We start from the raw sequence: 20211 nt of genomic DNA, 5'->3' as shown, positions 1-20211 counted from the left end.
GTCCCCACCCTGACGCATTGTGTGAAATTAGATATTGTTCTGCTATACCTGGTCTGCTTTAAAGTTATACTACTGCTTTAATCTACTCGCAGTAGGAGAAGGCAAACCTAGCGTAACAATGTATGTTCACTCCCTCGTCTCTTGGTGGAGCTCAAAGGAAACAGGACAGCGGCACTTCTGCTAGTTAGAGAATAGCCTATACCTCCTCTGTACATCTTAGCTCTGTGAATAGGCAGAACTGAAATCACAAACTGTATTTTGCTGTGCCTGTATATGTTGGAGATTTAATTGACATTAACCAGATATTATTTTATTGTAGGCTACACATAGTATCTCTCAACACTTGGTTTACACTCATACCTGACTGATTATGTAGAGGATGATTGAGTGAATGTTTTCTGCTGTTTCATTGTTCAGGCACTGTGGTGAGTGTCAGTGACCCTGTAAATGCCCTTTTTCGGATGGTAACATACTTAATATGCAGAGGAGATACTTTTAGGATTTTATTTTCTAGAAAAGGAAGAGAAACCGAGCTGTAATTATGTCAGCTACTACCTGATGTGTTACCCAATGAAGTGTTAGGTACATTGAAGAAAATCTGAGGCAGCATTTTCAACACAGTTGGATTTCAAAGAGTACGTTCTCACTGTGATACTGTCTAGATTTTACACTTCAGTAAGGAAGAATAGTCTGACTGGTATAATGATTTCTATAGAAGGTAAAGGTACATGGATGTCTAAATCTAAATATATGTCTCTGTCCCTTTATATCTGTGATGTGTAATGGATATATTTGGCATATTTGAATAGTTGAGTCAAAGTAATTATAATCTCATAAGTAACACAATGTCAAATATTGCCGACATAATGACCATAATCATTTATATTGTACTGATGATGTTGTTATGGAGAGGCCTTTGCATCTGTATGATTCACTGGTATGGTACAGCCAGCATTATGAATCATAACTATTGATTAAAATGCCTCCAGCAGGCGTGTAAGATTACACAGCTGCTACTTGCTATTCAAAGGCAATAAGGAGACATTGTGTGAATGCTCTACAATACAATTACAGTGGGTATTTAAATTACTTTTTTACATTTGTAAATGTTACAATATGTGTAATACATCACATTTTGAGCTGTACATTTTTATATGTTTTGTATTAATGTGTCATGTTTGAGTGGAGGTCTTCACCTGCTCATTGGTAAAATATTTATTTTCAATGTGTGTGTTCTGTTGAATGATAATGCTTGTATTGTATATTGGCAAGCTTTGGCCTGTACTGATCTTCACAGATGTGAATTCAAATCTTGGGGTGTGTTTATCTTGATCAATAGGCCCAGGGGGCAAATCCAAAAGCAGTGACCCCTACCTACCACCACACCTTTCTTCCTTTCAATCAGTCTATGGATAGAACCTAATGGTGTCACAATATTACCAATAACTAATTGCTCTAATTTATTAAGTAATTTACCCTCCAGCTCTCTCTCTCTCATTTATCATGACTGGAGACCATTAGTGAGATGCTTCTCATACAGATGTCATAGCAAGGTATGCCATGGAGACAGCAACGTTCTAGCTCAGAGACGTTCCGCATGAGCAATCTCTTTGGGTGGGAAAATCACATTTTGCCACCAGCTCTGGCTGCAGAGCTGTTATGGAGGTTTTAAAATGTATTTTAGGGTGTGATTTCAAAACCATCCTACGGTGGCGCTGTTTTTCCACCAGTGGAGGATTTTCTGACTGACTAAAAGAAATATCCCCAGACTTACATCAATCTTTTGAGGTGATGGTAAAATTCTAAACGCCTCAAACACTGGTGACTCACATGTAATATTAATGGTTTTTAGCTCTTTTCCATTTGTATTTCACACAATTGCTGTGAAGAATGTGATATATTTGAATTATATTTCATGTAGATTCACTGAAAGTGATTGTGTTTGTATGAGACAGAGGAGTGGTAGTGGGTGGATATCATCTGTATTTTGGCAAGACATCACTTTTTAAGCTTTTCTTCTCCGTCTTCATGAAAAATGCCTTCAAAGATTTGAATTTCACATGGTAGTTTTAGACATCAAGAAGACCTGTGAAGTGTTTAATCTATTCTTAATCACACTGGGCCGTGATCACAGCAAGAGGCCTTGGTAACACTTTGAACACGACAAATACAGTGAGGGAAAAAGTATTTGATCCCCTGCTGATTTTGTACGTTTGCCCACTGACAAAGACATGATCAGTCTATAATTTAATGATAGGTTTATTTGAACAGTGAGAGACAGAATAACAACAAACAAATCCAGAAAAACGCATGTCAAAAATGTTATAAATTGATTTGCATTTTAATGAGGGAAATAAGTATTTGACTCCTCTGCAAAACATGACTTAGTACTTGGTCGCAAAACCCTTGTTGGCAATCACAGAGGTCAGACGTTTCTTGTAGTTGGCCACCAGGTTTGCACACATCTCAGGAGGGATTTTGTCCCACTCCAAGTCATTAAGGTTTCGAGGCTGACATTTGGCAACTCGAACCTTCAGCTCCCTACACAGATTTTCTATGGGATTAAGGATTGGAGACTGGCTAGGCCACTCCAGGACCTTAATGTACTTCTTCTTGAGCCACTCCTTTGTTGCCTTGGCCGTGTGTTTTGGGTCATTGTCATGCTGGAATACCCATCCACGACCCATTTTCAATGCCCTGGCTGAGGGAAGGAGGTTCTCACCCAAGATTTGATGGTACATGGCCCCGTCCATCGTCCCTTTGATGCGGTGAAGTTGTCCTGTCCCCTTAGCAGAAAAACACCCCCAAAGCATAATGTTTCCACCTCCATGTTTGACGGTGGGGATGGTGTTCTTGGGGTCATAGGCAGCATTCCTCCTCCTCCAAACACAGCGAGTTGAGTTGATGCCAAAGAGCTCAATTTTGGTCTCATCTGACCGCAACACTTTCACCCAGTTCTCCTCTGAATCATTCAGATGTTCATTGGCAAACTTCAGATGGGACTGTATATGTGCTTTCTTGAGCAGGGGGACCTTGCGGGCACTGCAGGATTTCAGTCCTTCACGGCGTAGTGGGTTACCAATTGTTTTCTTGGTGACTATGGTCCCAGCTGCCTTGAAATCATTGACAAGATCCTCCTGTGTAGTTCTGGGCTGATTCCTCACCGTTCTCATGATCATTGCAACTCCACGAGGTGAGATCTTGCATGGAGCCTCAGGCCGAGGGAGATTGACAGTTCTTTTGTGTTTCTTCCATTTGCGAATAATCGCACCAACTGTTGTCACCTTCTCACCAAGCTGCTTGGCGATGGTCTTGTAGCCCATTCCAGCCTTGTGTAGGTCTACAATTTTGTCCCTGACGTCCTTGGAGAGCTCTTTGGTCTTGGCCATGGTGGAGAGTTTGGAATCTGATTGATTGATTGCTTCTGTGGACAGGTGTCTTTTATACAAGTAACAAGCTGAGATTAGGAGCACTCCCTTTGAGAGTGTGCTCCTAATCTCAGTTCGTTACCTGTATAAAAGACACCTGGGAGCCAGAAATCTTTTTGATTGAGAGGGGGTCAAATACTTATTTTCCTCATTAAAATGCAAATCAATTTATAATATTATTCTGTCTCTCACTGTTCAAATAAACCTACCATTAAAATTATAGACTGATCATTTCTTTGTCAGTGGGCAAACGTACAAAATCAGCAGGGGATCAAATACTTTTTTCCCTCACTGTATAGATAAATCACATATCATCACTGAAACAGATTTGTTCTATATTACTGTCAGACATATTGAAGCAAGCCAGAGTGTACTTGTCATCATGAGACTGACAGGCGTATGTTTTTCATGTCATGGTGATTCAAAGTACCACACCTACTTGATAATCTTTAAACTAATTCTAATAAGTCTAATAACCGTTAGCATGGTCCAAATCATTATCAATCACTCACACAGTATCTTACAGTATCATCATCACACAGTATCTCATAGGGAGCACTACGCCACAAGCCCAAGATTGACTATACCGCAACCTCCAGCCATTCAGTCAAAGGTCTGGGTGGTAGTTTTACAGTAACTCACTCTCTTTTGTCAGCTTGATATCACCCTGATAACAATTCGACTCGGTAGGGCAGCAGCCAGTTGCCACCAAAATTCTGATACCCACGACAACGAGCACAGCCCAGCACAGCTTACCAAGCAGTAGTAGCAGTAAACATTTGCTGGCAATAGGGCAGTCCGGGCAAATGCCAGATGGGCTGGTCCAATCTTTAGCCCAGTGGGTGTGTTGAAAAAAAAGGTCAGTGTGTTAGAAATACCTGGGCTGATTTCTGGTCGCAGTCCATCCCTGAGCAGAAGCAGCAGCAATCTGTGTGACCTCATTTTGTCATATTCAGCTCTGTTTTGGTCAGTCCCAAAAAGTTGTCCGGGGATTAGATACATTTGTGTGAACACCAAAATTGATAGGGCAACCAAAGGAATGAAGACGGATCAAAACGTCTTTGGCTTTGCATGTCTCAGTTGGGAGGTCAGAATGAGTTGTCTCATTAGTGGTAATATAACATTTGTCTGGGATTGGCTGGGTGGTCTGTTGTAGTTCAAAAGACATCATCTAATTGATTGCTTTCATCCCTTTCAAACGTGGTGATATATAATTATTCTCCATTTTATTTTCAACAAGCTGCACAGCCTCTCAGGTAATTTCACAAAATATTTACTATGGATACAAAACTAAAGCAGCCTTGAGTGTGGGGAGGGACCTGTATTCATGGCCGATGTCTGAGGTACAGTCTTTAGCCATGACCTATTCTTTGTGGCCAATGGGAAAGAGAAGTGTGCCCGTATGATTAATGGTAATGATTACCTACTCATAAAATGTGTTTTTATGGCCCAGCACTTCCACTTTTATCACAAATCTGGGGCATAGCTTTTTAGTAAAGAGCAATTTCTCAAGCAATAATTTAGCTAGGACTGTCTGGGAGTGGTTTGAGTGGGGAGGGGAAAACTGAAAATGAGTTGTTATTGGCAGAGAGGTTTGGAACTCTCATTCTTATTGGTCTATTAACACAATTTCACAGTATTATTCCAATCTCATAGTGTGGAAATATGTATATATATATATATAAATACAACATAGGAAAATCATATTTTTGACTGCACTGGGCCTAAATTCGTGACAGGAGTGGTTTATGTGAAGTTGAAAATCCAATAAATAAAGAAAATCTGCGAGGTGAATGCATGTATACAGTGCTATGAAAAAGTATTTGCCCCCTTTCTAATTTTCTCTACTTTTGCATATTTGTGATACTGAATGTTATCAGATCTTCAACCAAAACCTAATATTAGATAAAGGGAACATAAGTGAACAAATAACACAACAATTACATATTTATTTCATTTATTTCATAAACAAAGTTATGCAACACCCAATTCCCCTGTGTGAAAAAGTAATTGCCCCCTTACACTCAATAACTGGTTGTGCAACCTTTAGCTGCAATGACTCCAACCAAATGCTTCCTGTAGCCGGTGACCTGTCTCTCACGTCGCTGTGGAGGAATTTTGGCCCACTCTTCCATGCAGAACTGCTTTAACTCAGTGACGTGTGGGTTTTCAAGCATGCACTGCTAGTTTCAAGTCCTGCCACAACATCTCAATTGGAATTAGGTCTGGACTTTGACTAGGCCATTCCAAAACTTCCAATTTGTTGCTTTCTAGCTATTTTCATGTGGACTTGATTGTGTATTTTGGATCATTGTCTTGCTGCATTACCCAGCTGCGCTTCAGCTTCAGCTCACAGACGGATGGTCTGACATTCTCCTGTAGAATTATCTGATACAGAGCAGAATTCATGGTTCCTTCTATTAAGGCAAGTCATCCAGGTCCTGAGGCAGCAAAGCATCCCCAAACCATCACACCACCACCACCATGCTTGACCTTTAGTATGATGTTCTTACTGTGGAATGCAGTGTTTGGTTTTCACCAGGCATAATGGGACCCATCTCGTCCAAAAAGTTGACTCAAGTTTGCCAAAAAGCACCTGGATGATCATCAAGATTCTTGGAAGAACGTTCTATGGACAGATTATTCAAAAGTATAACTTTTTGGTTGACATTGTTCCAGTAATGCCTGGCGAAAACCAAACTCTGCATTCCACAGTAAGAACATCATACCAAAGGTCAAGCATGGTGGTGCTAGTGTGATGGTTTGGGGATGCTTTGCTGCCTCAGGACCTGGATGACTTGCCTTAATAGAAGGAACCATGAATTCTGCTCTGTATCAGAGAATTCTACAGGAGAATTTCAGACCATCCGTCTGTGAGCTGAAGCTGAAGCGCAGCTGGGTCATGCAGCAAGACAATGATCCAAAACACACAATCAAGTCTACATGAAAATTGCTAGAAAGCAACAAATTGGAAGTTTTGGAATGGCCTAGTCAAAGTCCAGACCTTAATCCCAATTGAGATGTTGTGGCAGGACTTGAAACGAGCAGTTCATGCTTGAAAACCCACACGTCACTGAGTTAAAGCAGTTCTGCATGGAAGAGTGGGCCAAAATTCCTCCACAGCGATGTGAGAGACTGATCAACAACTGCAGGAAGCATTTGGTTGGAGTCATTGCAGCTAAAGGTTGCACAACCAGTTATTGAGTGTAAGGGGGCAATTACTTTTTCACACAGGGGAATTGGGTGTTGCATAACTTTGTTTATGAAATAAATGAAATAAATATGTAACTTAAACTTGCTTTCGGTTGTTATTACTGTGTACTGTATACCCTTATTAGTGTATGTACTGTATCGTTCAATGGTCCTTTCTCAGAACAAACTCTCCCAATTGAATATCCATTCTTAGGAACTTGAAAGTATTTTTGTATTCTCAAATACTTCCAGACTCCTTTAAACGATCTCCTACTACAGCAAATGATCTGAATCGAGGGTGGTGTGAGCTCACCCAAGTGCCTCCCCAACGGATAACAGTCACACACTAATCCAGTAACTAGTAATCCTGTGTATGTCTTTTGGTCTTAATCAACCAAGGAACAAGGTAGACTATGTTCATTTGTGTGTGTGTGTGTGTGCTTGTGTTTCTGTGCGTGTGGTGTGTCTGTAATAATGGGGAGCTCCTGGGTTATACTCTAATCATTAACCCACAGTCAATTTATATCATACATACCAACACTCATTAAAACCCAGATCTACCTTCTGCACTACTAAATGACTCCCCATCTTGCCACTTTGCCTCAAAGGTTAGCCCTCTTAAAAGGTTGTGTCTCCCTGTGACATTTAGCTTGATGACTTATGTTGGAGCCGCATCGACTTGCTTGTTCTTGCCACTTAGAATTAGTAATGCTTTATACAGTAAAAGGGACATCAGGTCTGGGCAGAAAATAGGTACATTTTGTAGTTTACTTGAACATACCAACGTTTCAAATACTCAAGGTAGTCTAATACAGTTTATATAGAGTCTCAACTAAAAGGCAACTATTTTCTTTGATATTCAAATACAGGTCTCAGAAAAACAAATAATATTTGAAAGTATTTTGAATACCTCTCAGAAAACCAAATAATATTTGAAGGTATTTGACTATATGCAAGTTATTTGACAACAAAAAAAAGATGTATTTGATGGTTGCTAAATATTTTATGAAGAACCAAAAAGTACAACAGTTAGTTGAATTAGTCTAAATATATGATCATAAGCACATGGTTTGGAGGGCTCTTAGATATTAACCTTAACATAGCCTATTGCTAGAATTAAATACAAGAGTAAACCACTTTGCATCTTCAAAATGACTAACAAATATATTTTCATAATGAGTGAGACATAAGGTAATACAGTAACACTTGACATCGATGTCTTATACATGTGTAGTACATTTGTGATTATTATAATAGCAACAATGTTTCTACAGAGTTATTGAACAATTAAGTGGAATTGGGAACAGTCACTATTCCTCTTGTGTACAGTAGTTCCAAAAACTCTCAGCTCATGCTATGCAATTAAAATGCAACTACCAAAGTATTATGTAACAACATGCTAATAAAATGTTGCTCCAAAAGTAATTACAGTTTTATTACACGAAAAAAGTTTAATGTAAAGTATTACTGAGAATGCTAACAGTAACAGAATTTGGCTATTAAGTGTTGAAAGGGAAAACTGCTTCTTGAATCAACTACAGCCAAGGTAGATGAAACATGATGTTAGTTTCTATCCTGAGTAAACTATACCTTTAAAGATGGTATAGTGTGTGTTTGAAACAAGAACACTTACCCTCAGATGGACAAAGAGCTGAGCCAAACTCTTGGTTGAAAATCAGTTGAAGTGTTAGCCAAGACATATGGTAAGCTCCTCTAGCATGTTGAGCTAAATCTGCAATGCAGATGTTCCAAGTTAGAGTGAGGGTACCTGGGTTAATAATAACTGTGGCTTGTTTTTGACAGCTTGACGACACATTTTCTCACACTGGGGTTGATCTTTGAAGCCATTCAAATGTTTATGTATTTATTTAAAACAAAGGTGAAAAAGGACCATTATAGTACAACACACTTTAAATATCTCAGTGAATATATAACTTCTGTAAAAGAAACATAGTCCCTCGACTAACCTGTTTTCTTTGTATTTCCCTCATCAGACACCTCAATCTGTGTACAAAACATTAAGGACACCTGCTCTTTCCATGACATAGACTCACCAGGTGAATCCAGGTGAAAGCTATGATCCCTTATTGATGTCACTTGTTAAATCCACTTCAATCAGTGTAGATGAAGGGGAGGAGACAGGTTAAAGAAGGATTTTTAAGACTTGAGACAATTGAGACATGGAGTGTGTATGTTTGCCATTCAGAGGGTGAATGGGCAAAACAAAAGATTTGTGCCTTCGAACCGGGTATGGTAGTAGGTGCAACAATTTGCCGTGTGTATCAAGAATGGTCCACCACCCAAAGGACGTCCACCCAACTTGACACAACTGTGGGAAGTATTGGAATCAACTTGGGCCAGCATCCCTGTGGAACGCTTTCGACACCTTGTAGTCCATGCCCCAACGAATTGAGGCTGTTCTGAGGACAAAATATTAGGAAGGTGTCCTTAATGTTTTGTACACTCAGTGTATATTTCACTATATTAAACAATATAAATCAACAAATAAATAGATTTCCCCTATTTCTGACTATCATCTGGCACGAATGGCATCTTTCACAAATTACTGCTCAGCTTTTCAAAATTACTGAAATAGGCATATGAAAATGCATTTCGGTAGCTACCGCCCTATTGTTTAAAGCAAGTCCACTGGAGATCAAATGCAATAGAAAATGAAGTAATTGTTAAAGGTAGAAAGGTGTTGTAAATACCTGAATGACCATAGAATTCCTGCTCAGTGCTGATCTAAGGTTACCTTGATTTAGGTGCTGATTGTAACCCCTTGTGTTCCGACTCTTGCAAAATATTGCATTAAGCTTTATTGCATTCAATTGCATGTTCTTAATAATTATTGTTGACCTTTGTTGAAACACAAGGACATGATTGGATTCCTGTCATTTTGAATTTAAACAATGGGATTCCAAGTTAGTTACACAATAATGTACACAATTTAAAACTCCCCAGGTAATCATCAATAATTATGTAATTAGAATTGACTTGAATAAAGGAGAATGGAAACAAAGGCAGTTTTATTGCTATTTTCCATGTAGAACAGTGATAAACATTATAAGTCAGTCACATTACAAGTAAAAGTGCTGCTATTCTGCCCTGGAATTGCGTTCCCGTGCAAAACTAGACAGATAGCTAACAACTGAGTCTTCAATAAAACTTCCAAGGCGTGACTTTTCTTGAACGAATGTATTGAAAACGTTTATGTTGTGAAACTGCAAATACAGAAAATAATATACTTTAGTATTCAATTCACATTGACATACTGTAGCTGTACATTATACATTTCAAGTTGAAGTTGCATAAATACAAAGCAAGTGCCAAGTTACCATGTATCTGGCATGACGACAAACCAAATAGATAATTACTCTATGAGTATCAACTAGCCAACTCCTTTCATTACTCTAATAATGTACAAACACCTCTGTACAATAACAAAGCATATTACACTAGAAACAGTAACAAACTATAGTATGTTTTACACTTCTTTTACATGACGCACGAGCAAACTAATACAGCTAACGGCATCCATGAAAGTCAATGCAATTTGCGTGAGTAAATGTAACCAATTAACATTGATAAGTAAGCAATTCTGTCAATAACAATATTATCATCACTTGCAATATGCTTGAATTGAACTTACAAACAAATATTTTCCGAGGCTGAAGCGTAACAAGAAATAGTTGCACTGAAAGAACTGTACAGTAGCGTTGTTTCTAGCTGCTTGTCTGCGTGCATAATAACAACTTTACTTCCGGGTTTTCGTCCATAATTCTAAGTACCAGAAAGCTCCACTAGGGGGCGCTAAACACCATGGAACACAATGAAAGTCACTCTTAATCACTATAATAAAATAATCTGTTACCTTCTAACAAGATGGCAGCACACTCCCCGCCTGGTATAATGAGATTGTGCCACTATGAAATCAAATATTTTGCCTCTAGGATGCTTCAGAAAGAAGAACAACAATCTCTGAGATTGGTCTCAGAAACACCTTAGCAATCCCTTGCTTGACAACCTTTAGTTCTACTTTCCTGACCTTTCCGTCAGTACTGGGAAAGGTTTTTACCACAAGTCCGACTGGCCAGTCATTTCTGTGCGTCTGACTGTCTTTCAATAAGACAACATCTCCCACTTTCACATTTGGCTTTTCTGCTGTCCATTTTCTGCGTCTCTGCAGTGTTGTCAGGTACTCCTGTCTCCACCTTTTCCAGAAAGTGTCAGCGAGACACTGGACTTGCTTCCACTGTTTTCCATGAAGATCGTTCATGTGGAAATATCCAGAAGGGGCTGAGGTAGCGTTGGTCTTTTGTGTCAGTAACATTGAGGGTGTAAGAATGGCAGGCATGTCAGGATCGGTTGACACTGACACTAGGGGTCTCGCATTGATTATTGCCATAACTTCAGACATAAGAGTGCTCAAGACCTCATGTGTGAGACGAGTGGAGCCCGTCTGAAACAGCATAGCATCAAGGATACGTCTGGCAACCCCAATGAGTCTCTCCCAAGAACCACCCATATGAGACGAGTGTGGGGGATTAAATATCCAAGTACATCCCTTGTCTGAGAGGTATTTAGTCAACTCTGAGTCATTTGTGTCGATTCCCAGTTCCCTGCAGGCACCTATAAAGTTTGTACCTCGATCAGATCGTAGCACTTTTGCTGGACCGCGGATAGAGAAAAAACGCCTCAGCGCGTTGATGAAGCTGGATGTGGACATGGATTCGATGAGCTCAATATGGACTGCTCTAGTAGACATACATGTAAAGAGTACCGCCCAGCGCTTGGAGTCTGCACTACCACCTCTAGTGCGACGAGTTATGACATTCCATGGTCCAAACACATCAAGTCCAACACTGGTGAATGGTGGCTCTGATGTGAGTCTGTCTGCAGGTAAGTCCGCCATCTTTTGGTCAACTGACTTTCCTCTAACCTTACGGCAGGTGACACACTTGTGGATTATACCAGAGACCAGATGTTTGCTCCCAATAATCCAGAAGCCTGCTGCTCGAATAGCTCCATCTGAAAAATGACGGCCCTGGTGAGCCACTTGCTCGTGATAATGTCTTACCAGCAGAGTGGCGACATGATGCGTCCGTGGGATGATGAGAGGATGTTTTTCGTCTTGTGACAGGTCGGCAGAGGATAATCGGCCTCCCACCCTCAGCAACCCATCCTCATCAATCACTGGGTTCAGCTTTTTGAGTGTACTTTGTTTTGGTAACTCTTTTCCTTTCTCAAGGCATTTGAATTCCTCTTTGAAGACTTCATGTTGCACACAGTGAATGATTGCTGTTTTGGCTTGTGACAACTCACTTGTACTGCATGGTTTTTTACACTGATGCCAGCCTCTGCAGTTGTTGTCGTCCGCACTTTTGTGAAAGGATCTGGCAACATGAATGAGTCGTGCTGTGGCTCGATTGAGAGCTTTCCAGTTCGAGAACCTCTCAAAGCGATGAGAGCCGAATTGAGCTCCAGAAACCTTAGTGACGAAGGCAGTGACGTCTGGCCGAATCTCTGCGTCTGCGTCCAGGCTCTACAAGGTCAAAATTGATGGTCTCAGACTCACTTGAGTTTGCTTGAGTCAGAAAAGGGGGACCTGAGAACCAACTGGTGTGCTTTAAGAGTGCGGCTCGTATGGGCCTGGTTGCATGGTCTGCTGGATTGCTGTCAGTGTTTACAGTTGTGCTTGGATCTCTCGAGTGCCCTGTAGAGAGAGAAATGTGTTGCTGATCTACGCTGCTGTAGTTCTCTTTCACCTGGATGATGTCAGGGCAAGGGCTCAGATAGGACGTGCGACCATTTTGAAGTATGTTTGTCCTGAACACGTTAACACTGGCTGGTCGGTGAGCCGTTCCCAGACAAACTTCACCCACGATGACCCACCCGAGGTCGAGTCGCTGTGCATAAGGAGTGTTGTGGGGCCCATTGATTTGTTCTCGTACCTTGTGTACCCTTAAGATGTCTCGTCCTAAGAGCAGGAGGATGGGAGCGTCTGGGTCCACAGCTGGAATTTTGTCCGCCACTGGTTGCAGATGGGGATGATGATGCACAATGTCTGGGGAGGGAATCTCCATTCTATCGTCTGGCATCATGTCACACTCTATCAGAGTAGGGAGAGTGAGCTGCTTGTGTCCGTCTATAGACTCCACCATGAAGTTGACGGCTCTCCTGCCTGAAGTCTCTGTTACCCCAGAACAGGTCTTCATGGTGTATGGAGCAGAGTTGTCATTGATGTTGAAGAGATTGAAAAACTCTGTCTTGGCCAGAGATTTGTTGCTCTGTTCATCAAGCACTGCATACATTTTGACAGCTTTCTCTCTTTTCCCAGCTGGATAAGCTTTGACTAGGCATATTTTTGAACATGATCTTGGATTGGCTGCCTCACCACAGATCTCGGTACACTTTGAGGTGACTGATAGAAGAGCATCTTCACCTTGCTCCCCGCCATGCTCTTTCTCTGCTGTAGCGGTGTCTATCGTTGAAGGAGCTGGACCTGGATGCAGAGCAGCAAGATGTCTGTCGCTGTCACACTCGGAGCACTTGATTGACACCTTACAGTCTTTAGCTCTGTGCTGAGTTGACCCACAACATCGGAAACAAATGCCATTCTCTTTGAGATATGCTTTGCGCTCATCTAGAGTTTTGTATCTAAATCCGCGACACTTTTTAAGAGGATGAGGCTTGTTATGTATTGGACAGTGATGGTCAGGGCTTTCAACCTTTGTCTTACTGGGTTTGGTTTGGTGGTCTGAGGGCTCAGATGACACATCTGTTTTGTGTACAGTCACAGGTGTCTTGCTGCTGTACCTGACAGGTTTCTCACTTTTCACAGACACCTGGGTAGTTGAGGTGTAGAGGGTGAAGCTGGGGTCGTTTCTAATTTTCACCTGGTTCCTGATGAATCTCGAGAAAAACGAGAATGGTGGGAATGCTACCCGATAGTCCTCCTTGTATTTGGATCCCTGTGCTATCCATTTCTCTTGTAAACTGAATGGAAGTTTCTCTACTATAGGGTTTACCCCACGAGATGTGTCCAGATAAGCGAGGCCTGGAAGGTACCCTTCTTCTTTAGCACACTCCAGTTCGAGAAGAATGTCACCCAGTTCTCTTAGTTTGTGATTGTCTTTGTTAGACAGTTTTGGAAATTCATCAATTTTCTTCAACAGTGCATTCTCGATCACTTCGGGTGTACCATAGCACTCTTCTAGTCGTTGCCAGACCATGTTAAGCCCTGCTGTTGCATTGAGAATATAGACAGATCTAATTCTCTTTGCTTGCTCAGACGACTCTGCCCCTAGCCACTTGGTAATTAGATCTAACTCTTCCCTGGCTGATAGATTCAAGTCTCTGGTCGCATTGAGAAAAGATGCTTTCCATGCCCAATAATTTTCAGGACGATCATCAAACTTCAGGAGTCCGGAACTCACCATCTCACGGCGCAGGAGGTACTTGGTGAGTTCTGGTGCCACTTGTGACTCAGGGAAGCTTTGTTTCGGTGACTGGAAGTGGGTTTGTTTTCCCTTTCCACCATGCTGCTTTTCATTTCTTTTGTACGGAGAGTCTCTGCTCATGCTCCGTTGTTTGCTACTTTCTGGATTGTGGCCTGTAGCTGGGTCAACACTAAGCTCTTGTGTCTCTACTTCAAATGGCATTTCAGCAAAGTAGGGCCTAGCATGTTGTTGCACATACTCACAAGTACGTTGGACTGGACTTAAGGGCTGTGTCCCTGTGTTGAGTTCTCTGTGGAGCTCTCTGCGTTCAGACTCTACCGCTTCTTCAAGGGCTACAGCTTCAGCCAACGCAGCAGCAGCTGTTCTCTCAACTTGGAGAACATATAAACTTGCATCCAGTTCCGCTTTTTGTTTCATCATAGAAGCTTCCTTTTCAGCATAGGAGACTCGAGCACGCGCTGCGTCCGCCTTGGCACGTGCTTTGATGGCTGCACAACTCACAGTTGAGGATCTGCTTGACTGTTTTGATGACCTTGATCTTGTAGACTGAGACTTGGTCTCAATGTGCTGAAGAGGCTCCTCCATCTCTCTTACTCGCTCCTCTTCCTCTTTCTGTCGAACACTTGCCTCTGGTTGCTGCATCGTAGACTGCTGGTCATCCCTAGGATCAGAGGCTTTGTTGGCTAATGAACGTAGAATCATAACCACCACGTGCGATTATTCTTGTGCTTGAGCCCGCCGTGATGATGTTTTTTCACTATTCTGCCCTGGAATTGCGTTCCCGTGCAAAACTAGACAGATAGCTAACAACTGAGTCTTCAATAAAACTTCCAAGGCGTGACTTTTCTTGAACGAATGTATTGAAAACGTTTATGTTGTGAAACTGCAAATACAGAAAATAATATACTTTAGTATTCAATTCACATTGACATACTGTAGCTGTACATTATACATTTCAAGTTGAAGTTGCATAAATACAAAGCAAGTGCCAAGTTACCATGTATCTGGCATGACGACAAACCAAATAGATAATTACTCTATGAGTATCAACTAGCCAACTCCTTTCATTACTCTAATAATGTACAAACACCTCTGTACAATAACAAAGCATATTACACTAGAAACAGTAACAAACTATAGTATGTTTTACACTTCTTTTACATGACGCACGAGCAAACTAATACAGCTAACGGCATCCATGAAAGTCAATGCAATTTGCGTGAGTAAATGTAACCAATTAACATTGATAAGTAAGCAATTCTGTCAATAACAATATTATCATCACTTGCAATATGCTTGAATTGAACTTACAAACAAATATTTTCCGAGGCTGAAGCGTAACAAGAAATAGTTGCACTGAAAGAACTGTACAGTAGCGTTGTTTCTAGCTGCTTGTCTGCGTGCATAATAACAACTTTACTTCCGGGTTTTCGTCCATAATTCTAAGTACCAGAAAGCTCCACTAGGGGGCGCTAAACACCATGGAACACAATGAAAGTCACTCTTAATCACTATAATAAAATAATCTGTTACCTTCTAACAAGATGGCAGCACAGCTGCCAATATATTCCTTAGCACTGAACCGATAGATCTTCTGAAAGCCCTAGAAACTTCAGTTTGAAAATGACGTTAATGATGTACGCTTTAACTTTGAACATAAATGGAGTAGTTATAAAGTGATCTGTGTCAATAATAAAATCCTTGGGACAGGGAGAGAATGGAGAAAAGTCAAGGTCACCATTTCTTTGATTACCAGTCCGACAGTAATAAATTAACTCCTGTGTCAACTCACAACATATACTCATTATTAAAGTAAGCCTATACATTTCTGGCTATAAAGGAAAAAGAATACCAACAGAAAAAGGCCACAGATGTTGAACAGAGCTATAAGCTTGACTATCACACTATCCATGTGTCAGTCATACATATACTGTACATTTCTGACGTTAAAGGACCCTGAGAATAACTGCTAAACATAATCAGTTGCTGCAATGATGCATATGTCAAACATAGAACCTTAACAATAATCCCTGTAATTAGTTGCTATACTTTGCATGATGAATACAACCAGCTGTACATGTATTCACTGCCATGTAACTGATGCATTGTAACAAGGATCACTTTGAGGATATTGTATATTGTGGAGTTCTTTGGCTTACTGGAAAATAGTTAAGGGCGTGGGTAAAAAAAAAATCTGATCACCCTCATTTTGTTAGGATGTTGAAGGCAGTATGGAATTGAATGCAAACAAAGTTGTCATCTATATTTTCCATAATGGAAATGCTAATGTGTAGTGTCTTGCAGCTGTGTTGGTTTTCAACTACAGTCGTGGTCAAAAGTTTTGTATTGGAAGTTTGCTGCTTCAGTGTTTTTAGATATTTTTGTCAGATGTTACTATGGTATACTGAAGTATAATTACAACCATTCCATAAGTGTCAAAGGCTTTTATTGACAATTACATTACGTTTATGCAAAGAGTCAATATTTGCAGTGTTGACCCTTCTTTTTCAAGACCTCTGCAATCCGTCCTGGCATGCTGTCAATTAACTTCTGGGCCTGATGGCAGCCCATTCTTGCATAATCAATGCTTGGAGTTTGTCATAATTTGTGGGTTTTTGTTTGTCCACCCGCCTCTTGAGGATTGACCACAAGTTCTCAATGGGATTAAGGTCTAGGGAGTTTCCTGGCCATGGACCCAACATTTCTATGTTTTGTTCCCCGAGCCACTTAGTTATCACTTTTGCCTTATGGCAAGGTGCTCCATCATGCTGGAAAAGGCATTGTTCGTCACCAAACTGTTCTTGGATGGTTGGGAGAAGTTGCTCTCGGAGGATGTGTTGGTACCATTCTTTATTCATGGCTGTGTTCTTAGGCAAAATTGTGAGTGAGCCCACTCCCTTGGCTGAGAAGCAACCCCACACATGAATGGTCTCAGGATGCTTTACTGTTGGCATGAGACAGGACTGATGGTAGCGCTCACCTTGTCTTCTCCAGACAAGCTTTTTTCCAGATGCCCCAAACAATCAGAAAGGGGATTCATCAGAGAAAATTACTTTACCCCAGTCCTCAGCAGTCCAATCCCTGTACCTTTTGCAGAATATCAGTCTGTCCCTGATGTTTTTCCTGGAGAGAAGTGGCTACCTCGCTGCCCTTCTTGACACCAGGCCATCCTCCAAAAGTATTTGCCTCACTGTGCATGCAGATGCACTCACACCTGCCTGCTGCCATTCCTGAGCAAGCTCTGCACTGGTGGTACCCCAATCCCGCAGCTGAATCAACTTTAGGAGACGGTCCTGGCGCTTGCTGGACTTTCTTGGGCGCCCTGAAGCCTTTTTCACAACAATTGAACCTCTCTCCTTGAAGTTCTTGATGATCCGATAAATTGTTGATTTAGGTGCAATCTTACTAGCAGCAATATTCTTGCCTGTGAAGCCGTTTTTGTGCAAAGCAATGATGACGGCACGTGTTTCCTTGCAGGTATACATGGTTAACAGAGGAAGAACAATGATTTCAAGCACCACCCTCCTTTTAAAGCTTCCAGTCTGTTATTCTAACTCAATCAGCATGACAGAGTGATCTCCAGCTTTGTCCTCGTCAACACTCTCACCTGTGTTAACGAGAGAATCACTGACATGATGTCAGCTGGTCCTTTTGTGGCAGGGCTGAAATGCAGTGGAAATGTTTTTGGGGAATTAAGTTCATTTTCATGGCAAAGAGGGACTTTGCAATTAATTGCAATTAATCTGATCACTCTTCATAACATTCTGGAGTATATGCAAATTGCCATAATAAAAACTGAGGCAGCAGACTTCGTGAAAATTTATATTTGTGTCATTCTCAAATCTTTTGACCACGACTGTAGATTCAAAGCTACAGTATGTTTACTCGGCCAGTTGGTGATGGCTTTGTTAAATTTAAATCATGTTTGGAAGGGCTATTCCACTCTCTATCTACCATGATCCACAGTTCTAAATCCAATCATCGCATAAATGTATGCGATAACAAACGGCAAAAAGCTAATGTCGATTTGGATTCATATCTGGGCCTAACAATTGCCCTTAAATGCAGGGGCGGATTGGCTAGAGAACTAGAGAAAGCACAGATTAACAGCACAGAAGATGCTGAGACAGATGGACAAAATGGCTAGAGCAGAGGCACAGTGATAGTGGTGAGTTGTATCTCAAGTGGTGTTTTTAAATACTGTATTTGTTTTAAATATGAGCTTGTTAAAAAGGAGGAGTACCATGTTTCGCCAGTCAACGGTAAAGAAATGGTTGAGAAACACTATACTGTACTGCCAATTGTCACGACTTCCGCCGAGGCTGCCTCCCCTCCTTGTTCGGGCAGGCTTCGCCGTTCGTCGTCACCGGCTTACTAGCCACTGCCGCTCCATTATTCATCATTCCATTTGTCTTGCCTTGTCAATCACACACACCTGGTTCTTATCCCCTCATTAGTCCGTGTATAAGTGTTCCCTCTGCCCCCCTTGTCCTTGTGGGTGATTGTATAATTGTGAGAGTAGTGTAGCTCGGTGAACTACTCGTACCTTGTTATTGCCGGGGTAGATATTTCCCCTGTGCCTGTTATTGTTGGAGCTACCTTTACCTTGTATTGCCAGGGTAGATTTCCCCTGTGCCTGTTTCGTTTGTCGCTATCCAATGCTATTTGTGTACGACGGAATAAACTCTTCATTCAGTGATTACCCTCCTGCGCCTGACTCCTTCTATCACACTCATCACACCAATGTTATGTGTCTGCACTACTGCCTGTGTCTAAGTAGGGTGTGTAGTGTCAGGGCGGCGCACATATTGATATGGGCTGGTTTGCATAAAATGCCAGGGCCGAATTCTTGTCCCAGTCCGCCCCTGCACTCTTAGAAAAAATCTGCTATCTAGAACCTAAACGGGTTCTTCAGCTGTTCCCATAGGAGAACCCTTTGAAGAATCCTTTTTGGTTCCAGTTAGAACTCTTTTGGGTTCCATGTAGAACCCTTTACACAGAAGTGGCATCATTTAGGTGATGTACAGTGACGTGGGAAAGTATTCAGACCCCTTTACTTTTCCACATTTTGTTACGTAATAGCCTTATTCTAAAATGGATTAAATAAAGCAAGATCCTCAGCAAAATACACATAATACCCAGTAATGACAAAGCAAAAACAGATTTTTAGACGTTTTTGCAAAATTATGAAAATAAAAAATAGAAATAACTTATTAACCCGATGGTCACTCTGACAGAGCTCTAGAGTTCCTCTGTGGAGATGGGAGAACCTTCCAGAAGGACAACCATCTCTGCAGCACTCCACCAATCAGGCCTTAATGTAAAAGGCACATGACAGCCCGCTTGGAGTTTGGCAAAAGGCACCTAAAGACTCTCAGACCATGAGAAACAAGATTCCCTGGTCTGATGAAACCAAGATTGAACTCTTTGGCCTGAATGTCAAGCATCACGTCTGGAGGAAACCTGGCACCATCCCTACAGTGAATCATGGTGGTGGCAGCATCATGCTGTGGGGATGTTTTTCAGCGGCAGGGACTGGGAGACTAGTCAGGATCGAGGGAAAGATGAACGGAGCAAAGTACAGAGAGATCCTTGATGAAAACCTGCTCCAGAGCGCTCAGGACCTCAGACTGGGGTGAAGGTTCACCTTCCAACAGGACAACGACCCTAAGCAAACAGCCAAGACAAAGCAGGAGTGTCTCAGGGACAAGTCTCTGAATGTCCTTGAGTGGCCCTGTGCAGCAACGCTCCCCATCCAACCTGACAGAGCTTGAGAGGATCAGCAGAGAATAATTGGAGAAACTCACCAAATACAGGTGTGCCAAGCTTGTAGCGTCATACCCAAGAAGACTTGAGGCTGTAATCGCTGCCAAAGGTGCTTCAACAAAGTACTGAGTGAAGGGTCTGAATACTTATATAAATATTATATTTCAGTTATTTTTTTTAAATGTTAAATTAGCAAACATTTCTAAAAATCTGTTTTTCCTTCAACATTATGGGGTATTGTGTGTGGATTGATGAGGGAAAAAAAACAATTTAATCAATTTTAGAATAAGGCTGTAACGTAACAAAATGTGGAAAAAGTCAACGGGTCTGAATACTTTCCGAAGGCATTGTAGGTGATAAAG

At 41.4% G+C, this 20211-nt stretch overlaps 2 protein-coding genes across 2 annotated transcripts in view; one reads left to right on the top strand and one right to left on the bottom strand.

Moving 5' to 3' along the window:
- The window catches only part of LOC121569813 (cadherin-18-like), a 346107-nt gene that overhangs the window by 668 nt on the left and 325228 nt on the right, over window positions 1-20211 (top strand). The window lies entirely within an intron of this gene.
- LOC123491275 lies at window positions 10299-12934 on the bottom strand. The gene is made up of 2 exons (XM_045221550.1): window positions 12575-12934; window positions 10299-12165 (listed from the first exon to the last, which is right to left on the bottom strand). Exons 1-2 carry the CDS (start codon window positions 12932-12934, stop codon window positions 10570-10572), a joined length of 1956 nt encoding a protein of 651 aa, XP_045077485.1. The 3' UTR covers window positions 10299-10569.

This window comes from Coregonus clupeaformis, chromosome 7, assembly GCF_020615455.1.
Source record: "Coregonus clupeaformis isolate EN_2021a chromosome 7, ASM2061545v1, whole genome shotgun sequence".
Taxonomy (NCBI): Eukaryota; Metazoa; Chordata; class Actinopteri; order Salmoniformes; family Salmonidae; genus Coregonus; species Coregonus clupeaformis.
Note: the sequence above shows the minus strand (reverse complement) of the source record. Positions and strands in the feature narration are given on the sequence as shown.

Bases quoted from the DNA above. Each gene is read 5' to 3' on its own strand.
- LOC123491275 (XM_045221550.1), bottom strand. From the start codon at position 12,934: ATGTATGCAGTGCTTGATGAACAGAGCAACAAATCTCTGGCCAAGACA. The intron at 12,166-12,574 runs GTACGAGAACAA...TTGACCTTGTAG, and splicing joins ACATCTTAAGGGTACACAAG to AGCCTGGACGCAGACGCAGA.